General features: G+C 39.3%; 1 protein-coding gene across 4 annotated transcripts in view; it reads right to left on the minus strand.

The window, feature by feature from the left end:
* Positions 1-17,388, minus strand: part of ESCO1 (establishment of sister chromatid cohesion N-acetyltransferase 1) — a 32,458-nt gene extending 15,070 nt beyond the window's left edge. For 2 of the 4 annotated variants that reach the window (XM_068396435.1, XM_068396438.1), the window contains exons 1-7: positions 17,302-17,388; positions 14,511-14,614; positions 14,121-14,319; positions 12,184-13,555; positions 11,425-11,536; positions 10,927-10,990; positions 8,753-8,867 (exon numbers count right to left, since the gene is read on the minus strand). In XM_068396435.1, coding sequence (XP_068252536.1) covers positions 8,753-8,867; positions 10,927-10,990; positions 11,425-11,536; positions 12,184-13,555; positions 14,121-14,317 — 1,860 coding nt within the window. In that variant the 5' untranslated portion in view covers positions 14,318-14,319; positions 14,511-14,614; positions 17,302-17,388. Of the gene's footprint in view, positions 1-8,752; positions 8,868-10,926; positions 10,991-11,424; positions 11,537-12,183; positions 13,556-14,120; positions 14,320-14,434; positions 14,615-17,301 lie in introns of all 4 variants that reach the window. The other 2 variants (XM_068396436.1, XM_068396437.1) reach the window with 2 other exon arrangements.
* Positions 17,389-24,347: the final 6,959 nt, after the last annotated feature.

Genomic DNA, 24,347 nt, shown 5'->3' on the forward strand with positions numbered 1-24,347 from the left:
GCATTATGTTTTTTTCATCCCTCTCTTCATTGATTAAAAGCCTCATTTAATATACTCTCAGGACTTTAAGACTTAACTCTTAATTGGAAACAGCGAACTACAATGCCTGACATGCTATCTTAATTGCACAGGGTTCATAACTTTTATTTTTCAGACACTGGATAGCAGCTACAATACAAATGGAAGAACATACAATTTTAACTCTTGAACCTTTAGGTTATCCTCCTACTCTACAACCAAACTAAGGGCACTACTTAGTTTGCCCAAACTAAGGGCATTGCCAAACTAAGGGCACTACTCAGTACCTATTGCTTTGCTATTTATTCATTAAAACAGTGTTATTAATTTGGAAGTACGCTCAGATGAAGGAGTCAGTGCCTAATAAAGAGTGAAGTGTCAGGTGCAGGGGGTGCCTTTTGCAAAGAGCAAAAGAATACCAGTTAGATTGAAGTCTCCAGCCAAAAAGGCACATTTTAAGTTAAGGCTTAATGCTCAAATACATTATTTTGTTTTCTTTAACTACATATGGAAATTGAGTTTATGTAAGCAGCAATAAATATCACTTTTAATCTATTTTAACATATATCACATGTAATAGAGAAACAAAGTTATTTTATACTCTAAAATAGGATACTATATAAGCAAAAGATGACTTGAGGGCGTTTTTTAAAAGGAAATTGATCTGTGCCACAAATTGAAAGTGCACAACTTGCAAGAAAACATATCACCTGTAATTTTGTTTTCTAAGAGCTGAAAATATTCATAGTGAAAAAGCCTACTTCACAGAAGAAAGCATTTTGCAACACAGAAAAAGTGTTTACAAATCATTTCGTACTTCTTCCAGCTTGAAAGATATGTTTAAATACATCTAAAAGCTAGATGACAGCTCAGTTCTCCACACAACAGCAACTTATTTCAAGCAGTCATTACTGAAATCTAAAATGTAGGTAGCAGTTTCTTTCCAAGAAGAGACTAAAGCTACAACTGGCCAGGGAAACTCAGAGTTGAACTTCTCTTTAAGAGCACATATATGGAACTCAGCCAAAAGAAAGAAGCTGAATCTGAGAAGTCATTTCTTTAACTGTATGTCAATCTATACATTCCTACTGCATACAGAAGGAGAAACAGGAGTGCACTGATTTTCTGAAGGAAAAAGGAAAAATGAACCCTGAAGTTAGATTTGCAAAGTCAGAATAAGACGAGGTTTCTAAAGGTGTAAAAACTGAATCCAACACATTTTATTTCACCTGCAGACTTCCTTTAAAGCAGCAATATCATTCAAAACAAGGTACCCAGCTGGTCACCAAAATATACTGCATTTCAAGGATTTATACATGAAAGATGAAAAAAGGCAGTTCAGCAGGAAGGATGATGTATAGTGATTACCTCAAGACGAACCAATTGAATTGAACTTAATTCCTATCTTGAAGATAGAGAATACATCCCCTATATCTAGGGTAGGATAAGTGAAGAGGAAGTCTACTTTGATGCTTGGAATATACTTCAAAAAAATAAGAAATGTAAATTAGAAAATCAGCTACATAAAGCAACTCAAAATATTTAGCACCTATCAGTAAAGCAGCAAATGTCATGAAACAATTTCTGTTCAAATGATCAAGAAGCTATAGGTATTTAAGCTAAAAATATCTATTAGTTTACTACCAAAAATCTCAAGCCAAAAAAAAAAATAGCCTAGCTATGTAGGAAGTCAACAAAAAAATTTGGGGCAAGGATATCCTCAAAGTTGTCAGGCTCCTTCGCTCATTCCATCTTGCCTTGTAAATACATACACTGTCTTGCAAGTCTCCAGGAACAGGTTATTTCCCTGGAATAGTACAGCCATATTGTATTTTACAGTTTGACTTCCTTGGATGTTGCTGGTATCGGTGGTTTGGGTTTTCTGGGGGATTTTTTGTTTTGGTTTTGTTTTTTTAAGGATTTCACTGCTATTACTATTTTTACATGCATTCAGTTGTATCAATGGGCTACACACCCAGGTTAATATTAAAGACCTATTATGAGAATATCAGAAAAACCACACTGTGGTATCTAAAGCAATCTTTTGAACTCTGTAGCCCTAACAAATACTGACTATACTTTTTAGCAAATATTTCACAGTATCCTGAGAGTAGTAAAGAAGATAGCCTTCCTGTGAAACTGAAGCTCTATTTCAAAGCCACACTACAGGACATAGTGCTTCAGGAAAAAAAAAAAAAAAAAAAAAAAAAAAAAAAAAAAGGCAGCTTTTTAAATCCAATGCAGACTACAACAATAAAAACAGAACATGCAAAATAAAGTCAGGAATTATGAAGAATGCATTTTTGTGCTTTAACAAATCATCTACAGAACCTGACTATTTTTAACCTGATGTCATTGCATAAGCAAAAGTGGAAACGGCTTGCATCAAGAGGGAAAAAGTGCTCCCAAACAATAACACTGCATTAAAGGTTGCCAGTCCTTCCTAATGGGGAGGGAGGAACAAAGAAAACCCAAAAAACCAAGAACATCTTATGCACCACATATAAGAGTAAATAAAAACTTAAAACTGGGATTTGGGGTGGAAGAAAAAAAAAAATCTTCTCAGCAAACATCAGATACTGGGTACTGGAGAATAAACTGTCAACTTGTCACAAAAAGATGTAAGTGGCTTGACTCTCAGAACTTACAGAAATGTTTTGCAGAGCAATACTTAAGAAAATGTGGGGTTGCAGGCAGAAAAATGTGTTACTCTATTTAAAATTCAATTTTCTAAACAGTAACAATAAAGACCAAGGATACTTTTATTTCCTAAACAAATTCTGCATGTGTAGATGGCAATTAAGCATTCCCAACATCTCAGGCAATCCTCATTAATACAGGCACAGGATATATGAGATGCAGTGTTTCAAGGCTAACTGTAATTGAACATTGTGACAATGTTGTCTTAATCTCCAGAAGGCTTTCTTAATTCTGTGTTAGACAGAAAGAAAAGTCTTACCAATATCTTCTTTGAGAAGGTGCATGTCTGCTGATCCTCCATATGTAGAATAAGGAGCCCTGCAAGCAAAAAAGGCATTTGGTGCCTCTGTAGGAGATGAAAAAGGGCCCTTTTTTTTTAACTTTCTGTTTTTCTTTTTCCCCCTCTCTCTTCACGCACAGATTAGGTCACCTCCTTCTTGGTTACACAGTGTTAGTTAGAGGAAGATTATTTTTTCCTCTAGTCTTTTCACAGAGCAAAGAATAAAACCCAGCCATAGAAACAGGCAGGCTGGAAAGGAAATACAAGAAGAGCAGGAAGGAACAACACAAAGATTTTTGGGCTCTCCATAGAAAATGAAAAGGTCAAAGAATGCTATTTCAACGAAAGATGCATTCAAGACTGAAGCTGTGGGTAGATCCCCTTGATGACCAGGAGGATCAGAAGACATGACCCAACTCAGAGATGAGTTTCACTTCAAAATGAAGACTGTGCAATTTAAAAAAAAAAACCAAACCCAACAAAAAAAAAATACCATCACCAGTACCCATCTTTCTGAAAAGCTATTTTAGCCAAAGGATATATTAAAACTTTCAGAACTGTAATGTATCTCATTTTATTTAACATTTTTGAAAAATGAAAATTGAGGGTCATTATCCATCATGAAATTATGTCCTCACTGGTCATTAGCTAAAGCAATATGAAAAAACCACAAAGTTAAAAAAACAAACCTGCACAATATTTACAATGGACAATTAATCTGTTCTCCACCCAAATAAAAACGTAATTCAAGCATATTACAGAGAGTGTTCCAGTTGTACTGGTTTTGGCTGGGATACGGTTAATTCCCTTCACAGCAGCTGCTATGGTGCTATGTTTTCGATTTTTGAGCAAAACAGATTTTGTAACACAGGGATGTTTTAGCTCTTGCTGCACAGTGCTTAAACAGTGTCAAGGCCTATTCTGTTTCTCACGTTGCTGTGCCAGCGAGTTGGCTGGGGGTGCACAAGAAATGAGGAGGGGACACAGCCAGGACAGCTGAACCCAACTGAGCAATAAAACCTGAGGGAAAGAGAGAGGAAGCGGGGGATGTTTGGAGTTATGGCATTTGTCTTCCCAGTTGTTGCACACAATGGAGCCCTGCTTTCCTGGAGATGGCTGAACACCTGCCTGCCGATGGGAAGTAGTGAATTAATTCCTTGTTTTGCTTTGCTTGTGTGCACAGCTTTTGCTTTACCTATTAAACTGTCCTTATCTCAACCTGTCAAGTTTTCTCCCCCATCCTACTTGGGGAGAGTGAGCGAGCAGCTGCACGGTGCTTAGCTGCCTGCCAGGGTTAACCCACAACACAACATTAGTAGCCTTGGTGCTTGAATTCCTGTATCGGGTACCCAGCTAACCTTACAAAACATTCTCCACCGTCAGGACAAAGGACACCAAACACAATCCACCTGAATTTGCTAGAGAAAGCTGGGTTGCTGCGGTGAAGTAGAAATGGGAAGGAGTGATAACAAGAAAGGATGGCCATTACTGCCCCCGCTAAGAGCAGAGCTGTCCCAAGGGTACGATTCAGGTCAGAAGGAAGGAAGAGTGACTGCTCTCAACTACCAAACTCCCTCTCCAGTCACTTATGCAGCAACCACTGCCTTGTTTTTACTGGGATTACAGGAAAGAAAAGAGGCAGTACTTAACTAATGTGAACAACAAAACACTGCCCAAAAGCCATTCTCCAGTTCTTCAGAGAAATTGCCAACCGGACTATACCAGTTTAAGGATGCAAACAGCAACTCTAAATGATTGTTATGCAACTTTCTTCAGGCTCATAAGAAATCACTTTTACACTTCTTATTTCCACTGAGGATTGTGTTTTCAGCTTAAATCAAAATATTTCTTTCACATATTACCTATTTCAGTCAAACAGGAAACTATGTTCAAGTTTAACCAAAATACATGTAAGGAAAAATCCAAGTATGATATCCAGCTGTGTAAACTGAATTAGCCTGCACATCATTTCCACATATAGCACCAATTGAAACCTCAGAACCAAAAGCATCTTCCATAAAGCAATCCTGATCCATGCATTTGCTGATACTTATAAAGATCATCTATATTTAATCATGCTTGCCTGCATTCAGGTATTAACTCAGATCTCTAGAAAGGCAGAAAAGTCTCTGTAACTCTATACTATCTTTTTATTCCTTCAGTAACTTGTTTCGGCTGTTCATTCTTTTTACACATTCTTTTCTAAAACTGATGAGTATCACTTTCAAAAGACTAGCTCAATTTTCAAAGGAACACATCTCCCCAGTGGCATAAAATGGAAGCAGTATTCCTGTACCTCATAGTCATTATTTAGAACATTCCTTTGTAGCATGAATGCTTTTATCAAATCCTATTCTTATGGTCAAAATTTTGTTCTAGATCTGGCAGGCAAGCAGAATTTTTACAAGAAGCAAACAACTGATTTTCCTTGTCTTGGATGTAAAGCATATTCAGAACAGGCTACATCTCTAAACACCAAGTCATGGATTTGGAACAAAACATATTTTTAGCCTCAATCTTAATTTCTTTCCTCTAAAAAAACACATCATACTTTCTGAGGTCTGAACCCAAATCTTTGCACACCACTTCCAACACCACTGTTTCCTGTCACGGTTGGTTTTACAACGTTTGTTGCAGCATTAGATTCCTTGCTGTGTTCAGCTGAAGTTCTATGCTCTGAAGAGACTTGCTTTTTAAGATGTGTGACAGTAAGCAAATCTGAAGAAAATAGAAATAACTCATCTTTTGTCTTAGCTGTACCACTACAAAATGAAGATAGGTTTATGTTTGATAGCTGCTCGATAACTAAATGATGTGTACCAAGAAAGAGAATGGTGCAAGTACAGCTACTAAATATTTCTTCTACAAACGGAAGTTGTATTATTTTACTTCTGTTACAGTCAAATAGCCTTAAAGCTTGTTAAAGATTATATTACTTAAGAAAAATAGAAAATGAATCTGTTCATTAGAGCAATCATATGGGAGAAGAAGGAAAGTAAGATACATATTTAAGGATTAAATATAAAAAAAAAATAAAGCGTATTGTGGAAAACAAAGACTAGCTTTACCATAACACCTCTTTAAATACAGCTCAGGAAATGAAAAGGTTAGAATACACAGACAGTATTGTAACATCCCTGACTCTGAGCCTCATATACTGTAAGGACAATTAAAAGGACAGATGTCAAGCTTAAATATAAAAGACTAGGAAAATTCAACAGCAAAACAAAGCTAGTGTATCATGTGGTGAGTCAAACTAAGCCCAGCTAGTTTTTACCCTTTAGTTACAAAAAGAAAAAAAGGGTTCTGTACATACATTAAGATGGACTGTCTTGACAGCTCTCCAAAAGAATCAGATCTGACAATGGAAAGCCCAAAACTGCACCTTTCAGGCATTTAGTTTTTTTAAAAAGTGGAACAAAGTACAAGTTAAATGTTCCTTGCTAAGAATAAAAGCATGACTTCCCAACTTTGCTCAAGGTAAAGAAGAATAATGAAACTGCTTCTCTTTAATACAACGCACCAGAAAATTGAAATAAAAATGATTTCTAGCTATTAACTATAAAATTTTTTACAGGCACTATAAATGCTAATTTAAGTGATTTGGCTGTGTGTAATAAGACTGCTTTCTGTATAGGAGAAATTTCAACCTGAACAGCTTTTAAACCAAATGAATCTTTTCTCTGTTCTCAGAGGATCGCTACGGTAGTACATAAATACTTTTGAAAAGATTTCCTAGAAAAAAAAAAAAATCCAGCCATTCAGAATCAACATTTAAAAAATTCACCATGATTGTGCAAACAAAACCATTAATTACAAAATGCACCTTATTTTATTACATGCATTTTGAGTATTTGTGTGAGCAAAGTCTGGTAGTTTAGAAGTCAATTCTGCGATTTTTCCCCTCTAGATGCTAGCACAAACTATTCTAGACATAACTATGTCTCATCTCCACAGTAACTAATGTCAAGGATAGTATTTTACAAAATGGCTTAACAAATATTTGGGTTCCTCTATACGTTTCAACAATGCTAAACGCAGTTTTCCCCCCGGGTAAAAGAATAACAGAGCAATACCTTACCTAATGCTTTCTTGGTAAAGTGAACTATAGGCATTACCGAAATGCCCTTTCAATACAATAAAAAGCCTACTCTGAACTCAATGAAATCAAAGTGAATTAGATTTGTATGAAGTGCTGAAATATATTAGATATTATGAAGCTGTAACTTTCACATTTAAAAATTAAATACAGCACTCACTTGCATTTTCCAGAAGTACAGACAGAAAACAAGAAACTAGGTCTCTCCCATTTTCCCTAGTGCTCTTCACTGATGACCTATTCTTTATATTCTAAAATTTTGCTAGGTAAATAACTTAAAACTTTTACTGTCAAATACCTAGGGAAAAATTGTTACTCTCCTAATTTGGGCTGAAAACAAGGATACTACCAGCATAGTAAGTTGCAAAAAAATCTCTTTGTATGAATACTGCAGAGGAGAGCTACACAACCTCTCTTCAGTAGCTAACCAGAAAGTTATGTATTTCTTCTTGTCAAAGATCCTAGCAACTCTTCAGTCAAGTTCTATTAGTGTATGAGCAAATTAAGTTAGCTTTACTGAAATTAAAAGGAATATTCTTACAGTTTTTTTTAATATAGTTAAAATATTTAATCATGCATTTTAACTCTGTTGGTAAAATGAGTTTCAAAGAGGCAACAGCTGAAATACTTTGTAAATATTAGATATGGTTCATTTATAATCCTGTGACTAGGCATTCAAGTGCCTAGATTTGTATCACTTTAGGCAAATCAAGGCTGTATCTACCAATTTAGTTCTTAGAAGCTCTGATTTTAAAATATTTCAGTAGGGATATAAAAGTGTTCATAATTCACCTGAGTATATTTTAGTTAGTATTTTCATGTGTATAATCCATGTATTACATGAGAACATTTCAACTTAGCAAGACCACCAGAGAGGGGTAATTTCACAAGAATCCTCCTTCCTAATGGCCTGGATTCCTCTCCCTCTGTAGCTTCCCAGCTCCAGCTTTTCATTTCTCAAGGATTATCTGATGTGTAGATTATTAAAAACACAAAATGAAACACAACCGAAAACTCTAATTGTTTCACTATCAAGCTGTGTGATTCTACAAGATAGAATAACGATTGTGTGTCACTCTCTTCCTTCTTATTTTGCATTTTCTTGTTTTGAAAGAGATACCTACATTTGATAGCTAACAGCAAATAAGGGTAAGAACAAATAACCAAATGTATTGCTGCTTAAATATTATGGTGAAGATGAGTGCATCCACAGGAAAATCTTTATATTTGTCTCGGAACAACGGACATTTGAATGATGCAGGAATAAATGTGTTGATACCAATTTTGCACACAATCTGCCAGACTCACCTCCCCCTATAATTGTGAAATTTTAAGAAACTGAGATTTTGCACATAAGTAAAGGCAAGGTCATTCTCCCCAAAACAACTGTATTTTTACTGAACAGCCATTCTATTAAAAAAATGCAGAAATTTGTTTTAACAAGACTCGGCTTTAAACATTATGTCTGCCACCATTTTTTCCATCAATACTGAATGGCAATCTAGTACAGGTCCTACTTTCACAAATCATTTACAATGGCAATAGTAGTATGTATAAGTAATGATTTTTTGTCAAGTTTATAAAAACACAGCACTGCAAATTCAAAAGTAATTTCTTCGAGAAGCTATAAGCTTTACTAAAATGGTATTACTTACTATGATCAGCTGCTTATCACCATCTTTTCCTGCTTCTTTTAGCTTCTGAATATGCTCCTCAGATGGTAGGAAGTTACTGCATTTTGATGCTAATGAAGGATTTGACAATGGAACCCTTGAAATATAAATATATTTCATGTTAAAAAAGAAACTGCTTATATGTGTCATCCTAGATACTCAAAGCCATTGTGATTAGTATAACTAAACTTTAACAAGATGCAAATCCAAGTTCATTACCCAAAACACAGTCCTATATATTTTAATTTGTAATTCAAATGGAAAAATAAGGAAATAAAAGGATTAACCCCAAAATACCGTTTGTGACTAGCCTAATTACAAGAATTTTTTTTTTTCATTAAAGAATAAAAAATTAAATCTACAATCAAGTGGGGTAGATTAGTCACAACCGTTAACACAAGCATCTAACTGAGGCGTTTTCAGAGCATGACTGATGGTGCCTAATGCTACATATTTCCTACGTAAGGTTTAGGTTTCTAGTTTTAGGTATCATACATCAGGCTGCTAAAGCACACCATGTAAATATTCAATTTACAATTCAAACTTATTCTCTTCTAATGGCTGGCAGTGAAGTGAGGGAGAAGAGGACCTGAGAAATAAATGGATGAACACCACTGGAATCTTTCTCACTCAGTTTAAGTTTCCCCTTGTCACAATGGAAACAAACACTGGAAAGTACTATAATATATCAACAAAGTTATTCTATGAACTTGCTACTATATTCAGGGGGAAAAATAACATTAATTCCAGGTCTGGATAAAACTTATGGAGATCACCATAGCAAAACACACACAAAAATACTCGTGCTTCAACTAGGTATTCACATATTTTCTGTTTCTGAGAAAACTAAGGATACAGGACCAAACACTTCATTGTAGTAGCTGCTTTTCAAAAATAAAAACTCTCGCCAGACATTCTTAAAACAGCATTTTTTGTGCTAAATCATAGCTAATTTTTTTTATTCCTGTCCTGTGCCCCAAAACTTGCATTAAGTAGCTACTTCAAGGTTTGCCTTTTCCCGCTGCAACCTTTTCTTACAAAGCCCTAAAGAGAGCTACGCTGTAGATATGCACGTTACTCTGTGTTATGGCAAGAGTACCACAGAACAAATGATATCTTAAATCTCAGATAGCATATGGAAAGCAGGGTGAGAAAGCTCTCACAAGAAAAATATATATCCAAATAATAGTAAAGCAATATGGGCTTGTTCAGATAATAATAAATTTGAGTAGATACCATAAAGCTGTTTGGCAGTTAAGAATAAAAATATGAAAAATCAAAGTTATTGTAGTATTTATTGAAAAATCTAAAAATATTAATTTAACTAGTTTTACATCTACCTTATCATCTGTGAAATTCCATAGTAGTAGAGTTTTTCAATAGGTACAAAAGGGCTGGTTAGTCAGAATTGTTAATCTGGCCTCAGATGGATGTACTGAAAAGGAACTGCATCATTTCTTCTTGTCTCCATTATGAATATAGAAAATAGTATCAATAGACTAACCACTGTGCCAACTACGTTGCTGTTCAAGGTATCAGGTATGAAGAAATTATTGTCTTTAGCTTGTAATTGGTCAAAACCAAACATTACGTCAGAATTGTTCAAAAACTACAACAGTCAACATGATCAAGGGTAAAACGTAAATTTGAACTGTTAGTAGTAAGAACAAGAATAATTTTTTATATGGCAGCTGACACCTTCATTTCACAGCAATCTCAAAACAATCCCAAATTAAATCCTCTCTTCTCGACCTAAAACGATTTTATATATACAAGACTCCCATAATTTAAGGATTAGGAAACTCTTCAAGAAGTAAGTGAAATAATTCAGTAAGTGAAAATCATGTGGTAAACCCTTCCCATACCCTCTGGTTATCATCTGATTTGAGGAAGAGACCATTAGAAATGTTTTCCCAACTCTTTTAAATTCTACTTTTTAAAACAAATGTGCAGTTACAAATATCTAGCTTAATAATTTTCTTAACAAAATAAAACCATCCCTTAATAACTGGGTAAAACAAAAGTCTATTTTTATAAAGGACAAGTCACTTATTTGAAACTTAAAGTTGAGGCTGGGAGACAATAGAACAGTTTTATAAACCTCTCATAACTCCACGAAAGGTTACTGTAATTTCACTATGTATGAAATACTATACCTGTTCTCAGTTTCGGAAGTTTGATTTGTAAATGAAGTTTGCGTCAGCTGCTTGGGAGCCAAACCTACAATTAATCAAAGATTACAACTTCATTATAAAATTTTTAGTTGCAAAGGAAATTTGAGCTACATAAATACTGATTTACAAAATCATATTCAAGACAATGTCGCAATTTGTTCATGGCCAACAAAAAAAGACGCAACCTTGAGGCAGTATTCAGATGTTTCTCCACATACAGTTAAAAAAATATGCAGTTTTCTTCAACGTTTCCACAGCAGTTCTGCAGAGCAGTTTGCCAGCAGCTAAAGTGCTGCTACTAAAGTGGCCATGAGTGTGACACACAAAGAAATATGAAAACCCTGGTGAACAGCTCTAATCCCAGAAGTTTAGTTCTGCACCAACTGTACCTTATTCTGTGAAACACTCCCCCGAAAGGAAGACTTATGCTTCCCATACACCTGGCCAGAAGAAGAGGAAAAATTAGTAGTAAACAGTTACCTTGAGGTTCACTTTCTCCAGGTTCTTTTTTTAACTGTTTTGGTGGGCTAGGAGCTGTAACATACTTTATTGAAGAACTTTCTGGACTTGATTCCAAAGGTAATTGAAAGTTCTAAACAAAACAGAAAACATTAAATAAAAAACCTGAACTATTTAACGCCTCTGACCTATTAACAAAATCACTCAGTTAACTAAGTATTAACATCTTGAATACAGCACCATTTTTCTGATTCCTACATTATTTTAAGCAAACAAAATGCAACTGATTAGCTAGTCCATGTTGAAGCTTGTGGTACTAATTTTGCAAAAAATCTTTTTCACTTTATATATAAACTTGTAAAATACTTCCTACAGAACATCTTTGTCCTTAAAATCTTAAATTTTAATAGAAGCTCATTCAGATAGAGAACACTTCCCCCCCCGCCCCCATCACCTTTTCAGAACAGAACAGCTATGCAAGCTTAATTCATCAAAAAGTGTCCATATGAATGTGTACAACCTCCGGCTCCAGCAGGAAATTTTATCGATCAACATTTAGTTAACTACAGAACTTAGCAGAGTGGAACAGATTCATTTTCCAGCTTACTATCATCCCATCTACGACAAGGCATGAATAAAGGATCTTTAATACATTTGAAAATTCTAAGTTACTGTAAAATAAAGTCATTGTTAAAACAAACTTTCTGAGTATGGCATTCTCAGAAAACAGAAGAGATTTAGAATACACTCCCACCATACACCATAATTAAAATTACTTACCTCATCTGGCCTTGCCTCATAGAAATGTTCTGTCAAATTATGCAACAAACCATTTTCTGCACCTCTCTTTGTGGGCTGTTTTATTTCTAATGTCACTTCTTCAGCTGCAGCTCTTTCAGATGAAGGATCTGATTTCTTCTGCACACAAGTTGCACTTTCATTCTCAGAGAGTCTTGTTATTGACAGCTTGCCTTGTGCCTTCGAAAGCTCTACTTCCGTAGCTATTTGACTTGCCTCTGAAACTTCAAGGTAATCTTTTAACAAAGAAAGCTTGGGGGCATTTGCAGAATTTACGTTACTTTGCTTCGTGTTACTGGCTTTCAGTAATTTAATTTTGGTCCATTTAGAGTTTTTGTTTGAGGAGTTATTTCTACCATTGAGAGTGCATTTGACAGGCATTCCTTTTTTGCTAGGGAAAAAACGTTTGCATTGAGTACTTTGACCAGGTTCTTTCTGAGTAAGCATTTCACTTTGTTGAAGCTGCATGTCGCCATGCTTTTCTTCTGTTCTGCTACACTCGGCATTAGGGGAATCTTTTTTTACCTCTACTGTGTCTGACTCAATCTCACCTGCGATTTCTTCACAAAGTTCAAGGATGCTTACCCTTTTGGATTTCGCATCGCGCTCTGGTTGATCAGCCACATTTGTTTCACTTACAGATGGCTGTGAAATCTTTTTTGGTTTTGTACTGTTTTTTACATTCTGATGCATTCGTTGCTTTTCCTTAGTTACTGTTTTAGAATTTGGCTTAGGAGAATCTGTTTTCACTTTCTTAGTGTTGCTAGGAATAGGAGATAAAGGGCCCGTTCGCTCTTTCTTAACTTCCTCAAGACTCTCATCAGGACACAATGATGATCCTTGAAGGCTGTGTTGAAAGCTGTTGGAATTATCATTTTTATTGTCTGCTTTACATTTTTTCTCTTTCAGAGAGCTGGTCACTTCTACATGTATTTCTTTATCCTCATTTGTATTGTTTGGCTTTATTTTTGTGGTTTTCTGTTCTGTTTTCTCTCCAGCAGATTTAAGTACTTTTGCTGCAACACTGTGAGTGTGTCTTTTTGTCTGGCTACTTTGTTTAACTTCCAAAGCTTTTTCTTCTTTAACTTCTCTGTTGCGCAGGGATCTTGCTGGTACGTGTACATGTGTTAACTGCTGCAGTCTCTGTGATCTCCTCGTTACTGGCTCATTTGGTGCAATTATGCATTTTGACTTAGGAATTTCTTGCACAGATTTCTTCTGGCATACCTCCTTATTTTTTGCAGATTTAGGCTGCTGTTGGACCTTTTTGTCAGGTGTTGTTTTATTATTCAAGTTGGATCCTGATGATCTTGTAGTCATGCGCATTCCTAGTTCAGGTTCACTGCTGGTGTCACTGAAAGATTCCAATAATTATTTTTTCAGCATCCAGAAAGCAGAATTTGTCATAAGGCTCTTCTCATTCCTACTAACCTCTGCCCTTTTTTTTCCTTTTTTTTTTTTTTGAAACACTAGATCTTACACCCTCAGTACTTTTAGAATAATTTTCTCTAGAATCATTCTAAAAAGACTTCACTTCCACCTGGTTACTCTTAGGTGTAGTAATTAATGACTCTTATGCATGGCAAGACTGAACTATGAACCCCAGATGAATGCTTTTTAACATCTTCAGCAGTTTTTAATTGTTGACACTTGTGGCTTTCAAATGAAGTATTAGATTTATTTTCGCTTCAGAAACACTTTCGGAGGAAGTCTTTCTGGATTTCAAGACACTAACATGGTTCCAGAGAAAGATCATGTAGCAGGTATCATACTTAATGACTTAAGGCTGATCTTCCTACTAGTACTATTTAACTATTTAGCTGTATCTTTAACTCAAATTCATTCTCCTTAGATTGTTTCTGCACTAATTTAGTCTAGGAAGTTTACCTAGAAAAATTACTTATTTTTTTGTCACTGACCTGTTTGATTTGACAGAGGTTTTGAGTACAGTTTTCTCCTGCACTGCACACTGATGAGGCTTTGATTTCTTTGAGACATGTTTTGTATCTGACACCTCTTTTTCCTTCTTCGCCAATGACGGTTTGCTGTTCTTGTCCAGCTTTGGACGTTTAGCAGAAGGCTCTACTAACATAGACTTCCTTTTCTGAGCTGCCATTTCTGTAAAACATAATAATTGATTCAGCTTTTAGGTTCTTTGTCAACTGTTGCTACAGTGTCAGTTAATACAACGGAAGGTTTGCCCATTTTACAAAATAAGGTAACTGATACTCACTTTTCCTTTTAGAGGCAGATCATGCTGATTGTGATTAGAAAGCAAATCATCAAAAGAATACATTTATTTTACTCACAGGTTTTTACAAGAGGCAATCGATGTTTAGGCCAAACTAACTTATCAAGGTGTGCCAAGAGCATTCCTTAGGTATATGCTGACGAACAGGACGTTTCATGCCACCTATGAAGAATATAAAATGTTCATGTAGTAAGCACTTTACTAACTTCCTTCTCAGACTCTGAATTTGGCATTCCCACTCTCTTCCATCCCTTCAAACAATGCTTAGCTTTAAAGTTTCTTTGATAATCAGTTAAAAAAAAAAAACCTACAAATTTTATTTCCATATCCAACATTTTTTGGCATTCTTCTGTCTTAAGCATTACCCTTTTACCTTTTGAAAGGTGGCAGATATAGCACCATTTGAAAGGAAGTTTCTCAGCCTTTCGCATTTTTCCAGAAAATAGTATGCTGCTCTCTTTCATAGCCCACAAAAAAGTGGGCCCGCTGTCAGTCCTGTGCCTCACAGCAACAGTGAATAAATCCATTAGACTCTACTAAGTTTTGTGGCTGCTACTACAGAACTTCATAGTCATCAGCAACCACCTATAACTGTTCCTTCTAATAAGACTTAAGCTACAAATCAGAGACAGAAAGCCTAGAAAGTAGCATTATTTGAGACATTTGCCTTGGGCAGTTAAAGATGATGTCTTCATGAGAACTGAAATGATGTTAACGATGCAGAAAAGTCTCAAAACTAGCAGAGATCGTCAGTAAAAGATCTTCACAGATTCAGTTGATTATATCTTTCACATCTATTTGTGGCTTCTGAAACTTTTAAGTTCTCTTATTCAAAGACACTGTTTTTGTAACATGGCATTAAGTAATAATTGTTCAGCAAAGGTTCACTAATATATTTTTAGAATTAAGATAACTGGAAGACTCAGTGCTCAGAACTTTCATATCACCTTTTTTAGGTCAATAATTATTTATTAATTTTTGCCATTGACAGACTAACAAATATTTCTGTAATAAAATCATATTACTTTTCAAATCTTAACTAATCTGATATTAAATTTGACAGATTTTAAGGTCAAACAGGAACTTTAAGTTACCAGTTGTAAAACACAGACCAGATACTTCCATTTCATTACAACTACAGTAAGCCTTCCAGCACTGACAAATGTATGTCTTTCTCTAACAATTCGAAAGATACTTACATTAAGCTCCTTTTAATAATTATTCATTATCCAAAGGAAAAAGTAAAGACCTGTACTTTTTCTTTTTTTTCAGACTTTAAATTGTCCTTAACCTCATTTTCATTTATCCACTTTTTTATGAAGACACTTTTAACCACACAAGTCCGAAAATGCTCAAATTCCAGACACCAGTGCTGTCTTCTGACTTTCTCTTTTAAAGAAGCTGCATGGCCAGTGACTCATATTTGAAACAGAATTAAAAAACATATCCAGTGAAGAAATCTCTAATAGCACTTTTCGTAGTGCTATTTCGATGTGTCTCCCGAAGGAGCAGGTAACAGAATTTGTATGCCTTACTTCTAATGGCTCATGAGCTCCATGACACTTAGCAAGACTACAGGTTTCCACTAGTCAAAAGATTATCTGTCAGAGCCACAGTATAGCCACTCACACTGAAAATAACAGCTGTTGTTGCTGAATAAGTCTTTGGTCTTGTATTCTCTTAGTTTAGAGCACACCGTTGACTCTCAGAATTTGAGAACACCATGACACACACTGTGTACATCTAGACCTTCTTGTTTTTTTTCCAGACATATACAGACATCACTGTCACTCTCAGCCACGTGACATGGCATATTCAAGAAAGACTTTCAAGTACAAAACAGAAAACATAATCCTTCCCTTACCAGTATTGCTTCTCAGGACACTGACAAATAACACTCTCCTCCCACAAAGAGAACTAGCTCTTTAATAGTCATTTCTTTCCTACTTATACTTTGCACAGCAGAGCAAGGACTTTTCCAGACATTCAAGAACTGGCAGTTTCTGCCCTGAAGAAGTCCCCTCTAGTAAAAGCCAGATTATGGAAAGAAGGTAAGACATAGCAATACAAGAACAAACTACACAACAATCAAAGGTGTGGGTGCAAGAGGTAGAGAAAAAATAGAAGCAAGCAACTCCCACACTCTCAAGTCCTTAAAGCAGGGGCAAGCCCTTGGTCTCGGCTGAGACTGCGGGCCCAGCTGCTTGACAGGGTGCTGGGGTCTCACAGACGAGCCCCCCTCACCGACTGCCACGACAGAACCTCGCAGCGTTCATAAGAGGTTGAGATCCCAGTCCCGGCTGAGACCCCACGACGGGACTCAAGAGGAAGGAAGAAAAGAGAAGGCCTCCAAGCATGGCCCAGTGTCATCCGCCTCAGCGCCCCGCCGTGACAGCCCTTCTGGAGCAGGGCCTGGCAGGGAGCCCCTGAACCCGGTCAAGCTCTCCTCAGGCCAAGGCAAGTGCCACCGAGGGGCAAGGCGGGGGCCGCGTAGAAGCAGCCGTACACCGCAGGGCGCCCCCCCCCCAAGCTCCCACTCGCGAGGAGTCGGCGAGACGGTATCGCCCGCTCACTCCCACCGCGATCGCGGAGACAGCGGCGGCGGCAGGCAGGCCCGAGCCCGGGCCGCGGCCGGCCAGGCAGGCGCGAGGAGGAGACGCCGGCCTTTCGGCCCCGAGGCGGGGGCAGACGGCACCTCTCCGTGCCAGGAAGGGCGACCGGTCACGGAGGGGGGGGGGCGAAAGGCTGACGGGAGCCGTCGGCACACGAGGCGTGTTGGGGGGGAACTTCCTCGTCCCCCTCCCGCCCCCTTCCCCCCTCACGCCCTCCGGCGCGAGGCGCCCACTTACCTCGCACGGGTGTCAGCGACGTGCCGGCAGCGCCAGCCGCCCTCCGCGCCCGGCTCGCCAGCTGCAGGGGGGGGGGAAGGAGGAGGGGGGAAGGGGCGGGGCGGAGCCGCGCGGCGGGGTGGAGGGGAAAGCGCACGCGCGCGGGGCCGGTGGCTGAGCGGGGGCGCGCGCGGAGTCTGGGGCGGGTGGGTGAGCGGAGGCGCGCGCAGGCTGCGGCGTCGAGGTCAGCGCCGCTCGCACCCCCTCCCTTTCCACCCCCCGCCAATCGGCAATCCCGCGCTCCAACCCTGCTCACATCCGGGCACCGGAGAAGCCACGCCCCCTGGTGGTGCCTCCCCCTGCCCCCCCCCCCCCCGGAGACGGGACACTTCCGGCGGGCGGGGTGCGGGGCGTTTGCGCATGCGCAGGGGGCGCCGTAGACGGAACGGGCGGTTCGACGAGTGCGCCGGGCGGGGCGGCCCTTGCCGGCCGCGGGGTCGGGGCCTGCCGCACCGGCCAAGCGCCCGCCCTCAGGGACTGTCTGTGGGGCGGGCAGTCTGTCCCCGCCGCCTCAGCGGGTGCCCGGCGCTGCCCCTGTCCCGTCCCGCCTGGCGGCGTTATCCCGTCGGCTCAGCCAGCTCGCAGCGGCTGGGGCCCGGGTTGGTTGGTAGGCCCTGTCCTCTGCCATGAGGCTCCTCGTCTGCCAAAAACGAGGGGGAGAGCGGCACCGCGTGCTGACAGGCCAGTGCTGGTGAAGTGACTACGTGGTGGCCCGGAGTGTGTCCGTCGTGCCTCGTGACTGGCACTCGTAGCTAAATGCAAAGTGAAAAATACCACCGAATATCCCCTTCAGAAGTGCGATGCTGCACTAACTAGAGTACTAATGTAGAGATACCTCGTGTACCTGGTGTGCTCCATCCATACTACCAGGCTAGGGCTAACCTGAGGTACATCCTACCTGAAATGGTATGTGTGTCGGGATCTCAACATGAAGTACCTTTGCTGTGCATATCCACTCCTATTGACGTGTTCTGCTTGCTAATACAGACAGTTAATTTGACTGTAAATTTACATAGCGATGTGTATACATCACTACATCAGAACGACTGGAGAACAGCGTGATGAACGTTGGCATTAGCCAGCCAATAAATGACCGTGAAAGATGTTAGAAGAAAAGTTTTTGAATGGCAGCATGTGACAGGGTTTCTCGCAGAGATTTCTGATTTCTGGTACAGATCTCTGGTAACAGTTTACTAATCTAACAGACGAGAGACCACACAAGTATTTTAGTACTTGGAAGATACACAGCACAGACATTCTGCAAATATTCTTTTGTTAATGTTTGAAGTATTTAAAAAGTGGTTATTTTGATTTTTATAATAAAATTTTTAGGCCTTTTTTATAATCTTCTGAATATGTTATTGATTTCTATAGCTATTACATTTATGGGATTGTTTGAAATTGCAGTCAAGTTGCTGAATAGTGTAAAAATTTGTATATATAGATCAAATTACTGGGAGGTATTTTGTTCTGCCAGTAAATTTTTTTTTGTCTCTTTATTAACTGCCTTCCTTGATAAGTCCTCTTTCTGGACATGCTTAGTTGAAGCACAGTTTGTCCTAGACAAATGGAAATTTTCAGCAGCTGCAGTTTTTGAAAAAGCTGATAGGAGGAAATGTTATTTATAACTCCCTATAACAGCTCCTCTTTAATGCATGATAATCTGCTGTGACTTTACAATGAATGCAGCAACATGTCATCTGCTGCTTTCCTACAGGAACCTGCAGAATACTTCCCAGATGAAGGATACTTTAATCACTGGGTTGCCTGTAAATTTCTTCATGTTATCCCTAACTTTGTAAATGTAACATGATGTTTTCCCATCCCTCTTTCTTAGGAACATGAAGCAAGTAAAGCTAGATTTTCTGACATCCTTCCGTGGAATGGTAAATTGCTGTACATCAGGGAAGGAGTAAAGAAACAGGCATTCTTATAAAGTATTAAATTCCAAAACTTGGAAAAACTCAATTCCTGGGATAGAAGCATATGAGTAAGTTTCCAGTTTTCCACAGAAGGTGGCAGCGTCTTGAAGCACTGATGTCCGTGTGAACTTTCGAGCAAATGTCACTTTGCTGAAAGAACAAGAACTTTACAGAAATTTACTCTCTTCAGAAGTTGTGGTGAATATGAACAGGAGTGCTTGGGCACAGATTTGCTGTAGAACTAGGGGACCTGGGGAGGAGAAACTGCGTTCACATAGGTGGAGTATGTGGTTAGGACAGGTTTAACCCCGAAAGGATTTTATGTTTATTTAGCCTTGTTTACCACTACTGTAATACTGCTGCAGTGCCTCTTGTCTGCAGCTAAGTGAAAAATGACTTGCTTCTAGGTTATGCCTTTTTTCACACAAGCAATAACTCAGCTGATTCATGGATCATCAGAGAGTATCCTGTTGGGCTACAGCTTCGGGAGCTGCAGTGACCCTGCGTAAGAGCTGACTGTCACCAAAAATGGGAAGCCTCTTCCACTATTTCCTCCACTTTCTTTCCCCACTATCAGCAGTGTGCTCCAACTCCTTACCTCATGCCACCCTCCCTCTAGCCCCTGAGGGACCCCTGTAAGCAAGCAAATTTAACTCACTGAGGTAGCAAAAAATTAACTCAGTGGAAAAACGATCATATTCTGCCAGGGCAAGAAAGTCTGAGGACCATATGACTGGAATCAGGGGGGGTAAGAAAAGGCAGGGGAGAAGGAAAAGGAAGCCTTCCCCTTTTGGCATAAGGGAGCTGTTAACATTGGCAGTTGCTTGTCTAACTGCAGCCTTAGGGTGGGCTACACAGAAGATTGAGCCTTGATCCCAAGCTCAATCACAGAATCACAGATCTTGCAGCTGCATTTGACATGGTAACGCTCTCCCAACATGCCCTACTGCTTATCAGACATCTCATCTGAGCAAGGAAGTGGTGACTGACCCACCAAGAGGCAGTAGCTGCTTAAACCCCTCAGCTGTAATTAACCCTGCAAGCACTCCTAGTGCCACAGACAGGTTAGCTAAGGCCACATGTGAAGCTGATTTAAACTAGTGGTTTTTCTAATCACTAAATGTATAGATCCTTTAAGGAACTGGAAGAGCAGCTGAGGCAGCATAGGGCTCTGATTTCCATCCATTCATAGGATTCAGAATGTCTCTCTACCCTCATCCAGGAAAAAGGGAGAGGCTGGGTTTTTGTGTCTCCGGTAGAAAAAAAGAGACAGGAAAACTGGATCCCTCAGAGGAAGAGGTGTTTGCCAATGAAGAACTGCTGGCTGTTGTGGCTGCTGGTGCATTTGGCAGATTTTTCCTTTTCTTCTGTTGGAGTGAAAATTAAAAAAACCCCATGGCTGGGATATTCTGCAGCAGATCGGCTGCATGGAGTTATGTTCCTGGCTGACAAGAAGCACCGCTAGCCTATTGTGGGGAGGGGATCCAGCATGTATGCTGGAGGTGTTTGGAAAGCCCCCAGGGAGATTCTCTTGGGCTTTTTTATAGCTTCCTTCTTTCTTCTTCATTGCCTTGAGTGTTACAAGGCTCTCTTTGGCCAGCTGGCATCCTGGGATGAGAACCGCAGCAGGTGGCTTAGGCTGAAGCAACTCTGTAACCCAGAGAAAGAATGTTTCCTCTTTTTTTCAGAGGGTGATGGTGCATTGAGTAAAGTGGCCTGAGAGCACAGTGCTTGCTCCTGAGCACTATGTGCAGGGCTAAAAGTCCTCTTCCTGGCAGGTGTGAGTCGTTGGCATGAGCCAGGTAACTGTAGGAGCTGTAGGTGACAGAGGCAGCTCCCCTGTGAAATTCCTGTGTAGATAGCATGTGGGATGACAGGGACTGGAGGGTGCCCTGACTGCCTGACATTAAAGAGCTTTACAGTAGACTGAACTAAGAAAGCAGGGGGCTCCACATTGAAAATCTGTGTGGGGAGGTGGGTTCTTTTGGTTGGTTTTGGATTTTTTTTTGCAAGTAGGCAGGAATAAACTGGGCTGGGACTCATCCAGTTTGCTCGTATGTTGAATGTGAGGGTTTTTTTGGGGGGGCGCGGGGCGGGGCGGGCAGGGATAGAAAGGACTGTAGATAGCTACATCTGGAGGGAAGGCTGGCAGCTGGTTTGCAGAGATTTGGGGCCAGGCCAGACAGTGGACAGTGGCTATATACATATGTGAGTGGTGCATAGGGGTCCAGATGATTACAGGGAAAGGGAAGGGGGCCGTTGTCTGAAACATTTGAGAACTGCTGAGATAAGCAAGCTGCTTCATTCTATTGACTTGAGGGCTGAAACAGTTGACTACTAGATCTCAGTTGGAAATGTCAACTTGCAGCAGGGAAGAGGTAAGGAGAAACTTCCTAAACCACAACTGGGGAGTAATTCTTGAAAATGGAGCCCCCTTCCAATCTCTGTAATGGTCGGTCTAGTCCTCAAGTGACCACACTCGGCAGCAATCAGCATGTTGATGTCTGAACCGTGATACTCGGTGGCATACTGACACGACCATGATGACTTGCCTGGAGTCACTGGCACTTAATCGACATTATCTTGAGACCAGCTCCTGTTGAGTTGTAGACTGTTCTCCATAGCCCATTCTGGTACATCTTGTAAACTGTGCTGTTTTATGTCCTGGTTTCTAAAAAGAGCATTAATCCTTCTTCTGTTCAGTGTGAAACACATACTGTGGGTGAGTTTCTCTGCGTTCATGGAACCATCTTTTTCTATTTGAAATTTTCAGTTTTCCTAGGTCTATTTGCCAAGAGCAGACATAATAAATTACACCTTAAAATCTTGGTTTTTATGATCTGGTAGTAAGATGGCTAACGTCACAGATGGTTCCTGGGTGACTGAAGGCCTCACAGACAGATAAAAAGAACAGTACCTTGCATTGACTCCAAGAGCAAATTGGGAAGAGGTGGATGTTCTGGAGCACGTGTGTAATACGTACTGCTTTGAGTGTGGGGACTGGCCTGGGCACTCTCTAGAGGTCCCCTCTAACTTCAACCATTATGTCATTCTGAACTAGGAAGAAAGTTTTCTTTAAGAAGTGTCTGCAACCTTTGTGACTTGAAATTTCATTTTCGTTATACTCCATCTTTCCAGTAACGAGTACATTGTTAACCAACAATTTTCTTCCACCTCCAACGTTTCATATCCGTGTTGCCGTCTGGATACTCAGATCAGATGAAAAGCCAAATAAAGGCCCTAGGAATTCACATTCAATAGAGGGGATGAATTGAATTCTGGAGTCTGACTGGTGACTGGTGAAACTCTGTGTACAAGGTACAAAGGTAATACATAGAAGAAGTGCCATAAACTTTTTGCTAGCTTGTGTGTCCTCTGCAAGAACTGAGGTAAGTGTCTACATTATATGTTTCAGAAAATCTGACTGGGAAAGCTTGAAGAGATCCATAGTAAAATTTGATTGTTGCCACTTGGCATGCTGTGCTTTGAACAGTGTGTTTTCCCTAATGGGGTACAAGGAAAAACATTCTACATTTGGGGAAAAAAACCCAACTTTATAGACATTTGCTAGATGTAGCTTTGAAGATAAATGTCTCATGGGATTGAGTATATGGGATTGGACCTAAATGAGAAATGTATATGGGATTGGACCTAAATGAAATAAAACAGTGCAAAGAGACAGAAATTCTGCTGTTAATCATGTTAACTTTTATTTAAACAGTAAGTAAGTGTGCTTGTAATGTAAGTGGTTTTATTTTTATTAATACTTGATGTTGAGTTTTGAACAGTACTGTACCCAAACAATTTTACAACTACAATGCTCCATACACTGTTTATTGCTCATTGTTTTTATATGAACATAAAAAATGGAAATGAATGTAAGAATAAATAAGGCACCCTACTAATATGCTGATTTCATGTAGTGTAGTAACATGCACAAAATTTCATTTTGCTTTTACAAGTCACTTTCTTCCCGTTTTCCTTATTAGAGAAAAAATAAGTTAGATTTTATTATTTGGGCAAGGGCCAATGTTTGTCTGAAAAGTGAAAACTTGAAAGCACTTTCTATTTTTTTAATTTAACCTTCCACCTTACAAAACTAGCTTTCATATAGCATGTCCCAATTTCTTTTTCTGAAGACAAAAAGTATTTTTGTTCTTCCTTTGCTGTTACTAGGAAACATGCCTTACAAGAGGACTGTTCACGTACTGCTTGAGACAGAAGGCCTGACTTGCTTTTTTATCCGCGTTTTCTTCTTGTACTGACTCCACTCAAAAGATAAAAATAAAAATGCAAAGGCATCTTTACTGCCTTATCTTGTGTGGCTGGGCCCAAATCAGTGATCAGCATGAGGTGGGAGCTCCACAGAAGCTGGTTAAAAGCCTTTTTTAAATTTCAGTATGCCCTAAATTAGGACTTCCCAACAGTATCAAAATACCTTCTGTCCAACTGTCCTTTTTCCTCAAGCATCTCACGTTGGCTCTCACTCTGTTTCAGGTCCGAGGAGAACAGTGATGCGTCGGTCAGCCTCACAAACTCGTAAGCCACTAAGGGCAGAAATCACTTTGCAAAGGCTTCAATGATTTGACAACCTATTGCCGAAGTGCTGACAAATGCTCACATAAACAAACCAGAGAGATGGGGCTCCAACCCCCCACCCCAGCTGCCTTTAAACAGTTTGTTGCTTTTTTTTAGAAATTATCTGAAACGATAGAAGAGACAAAGGGTTCGGATTTTTTTTTTTAATTTAAAGCAGATTATATCCTAATTTCCTGATATACTAATGTTTATTCTTTAAAACTGAAATGTTCTTGCAGGGTAATATAAGCACAACGGATAGAATCATTGAGCTTACCAGTTATATGAAGTATGTATTACATATATGACAACACCCACCTTTACATGAACTTTGAAATGCAAGATGTCTTTTAATTACATAAGTTATTACAGTACTGTTTTAAAGGAATCTTTTGGTTATATGTAAACACTATAAATTAGCTGCTTAAAAAATAATCATGTAAGACAAGTATGGCATTGACATAGTTTAAAAAACAGTAACTAGCCCTAAATCTGACTACTCTCAGG

The sequence above is a fragment of the Nyctibius grandis genome, chromosome 3 (genome assembly GCF_013368605.1).
Source record: "Nyctibius grandis isolate bNycGra1 chromosome 3, bNycGra1.pri, whole genome shotgun sequence".
NCBI classification, from domain to species: Eukaryota; Metazoa; Chordata; class Aves; order Nyctibiiformes; family Nyctibiidae; genus Nyctibius; species Nyctibius grandis.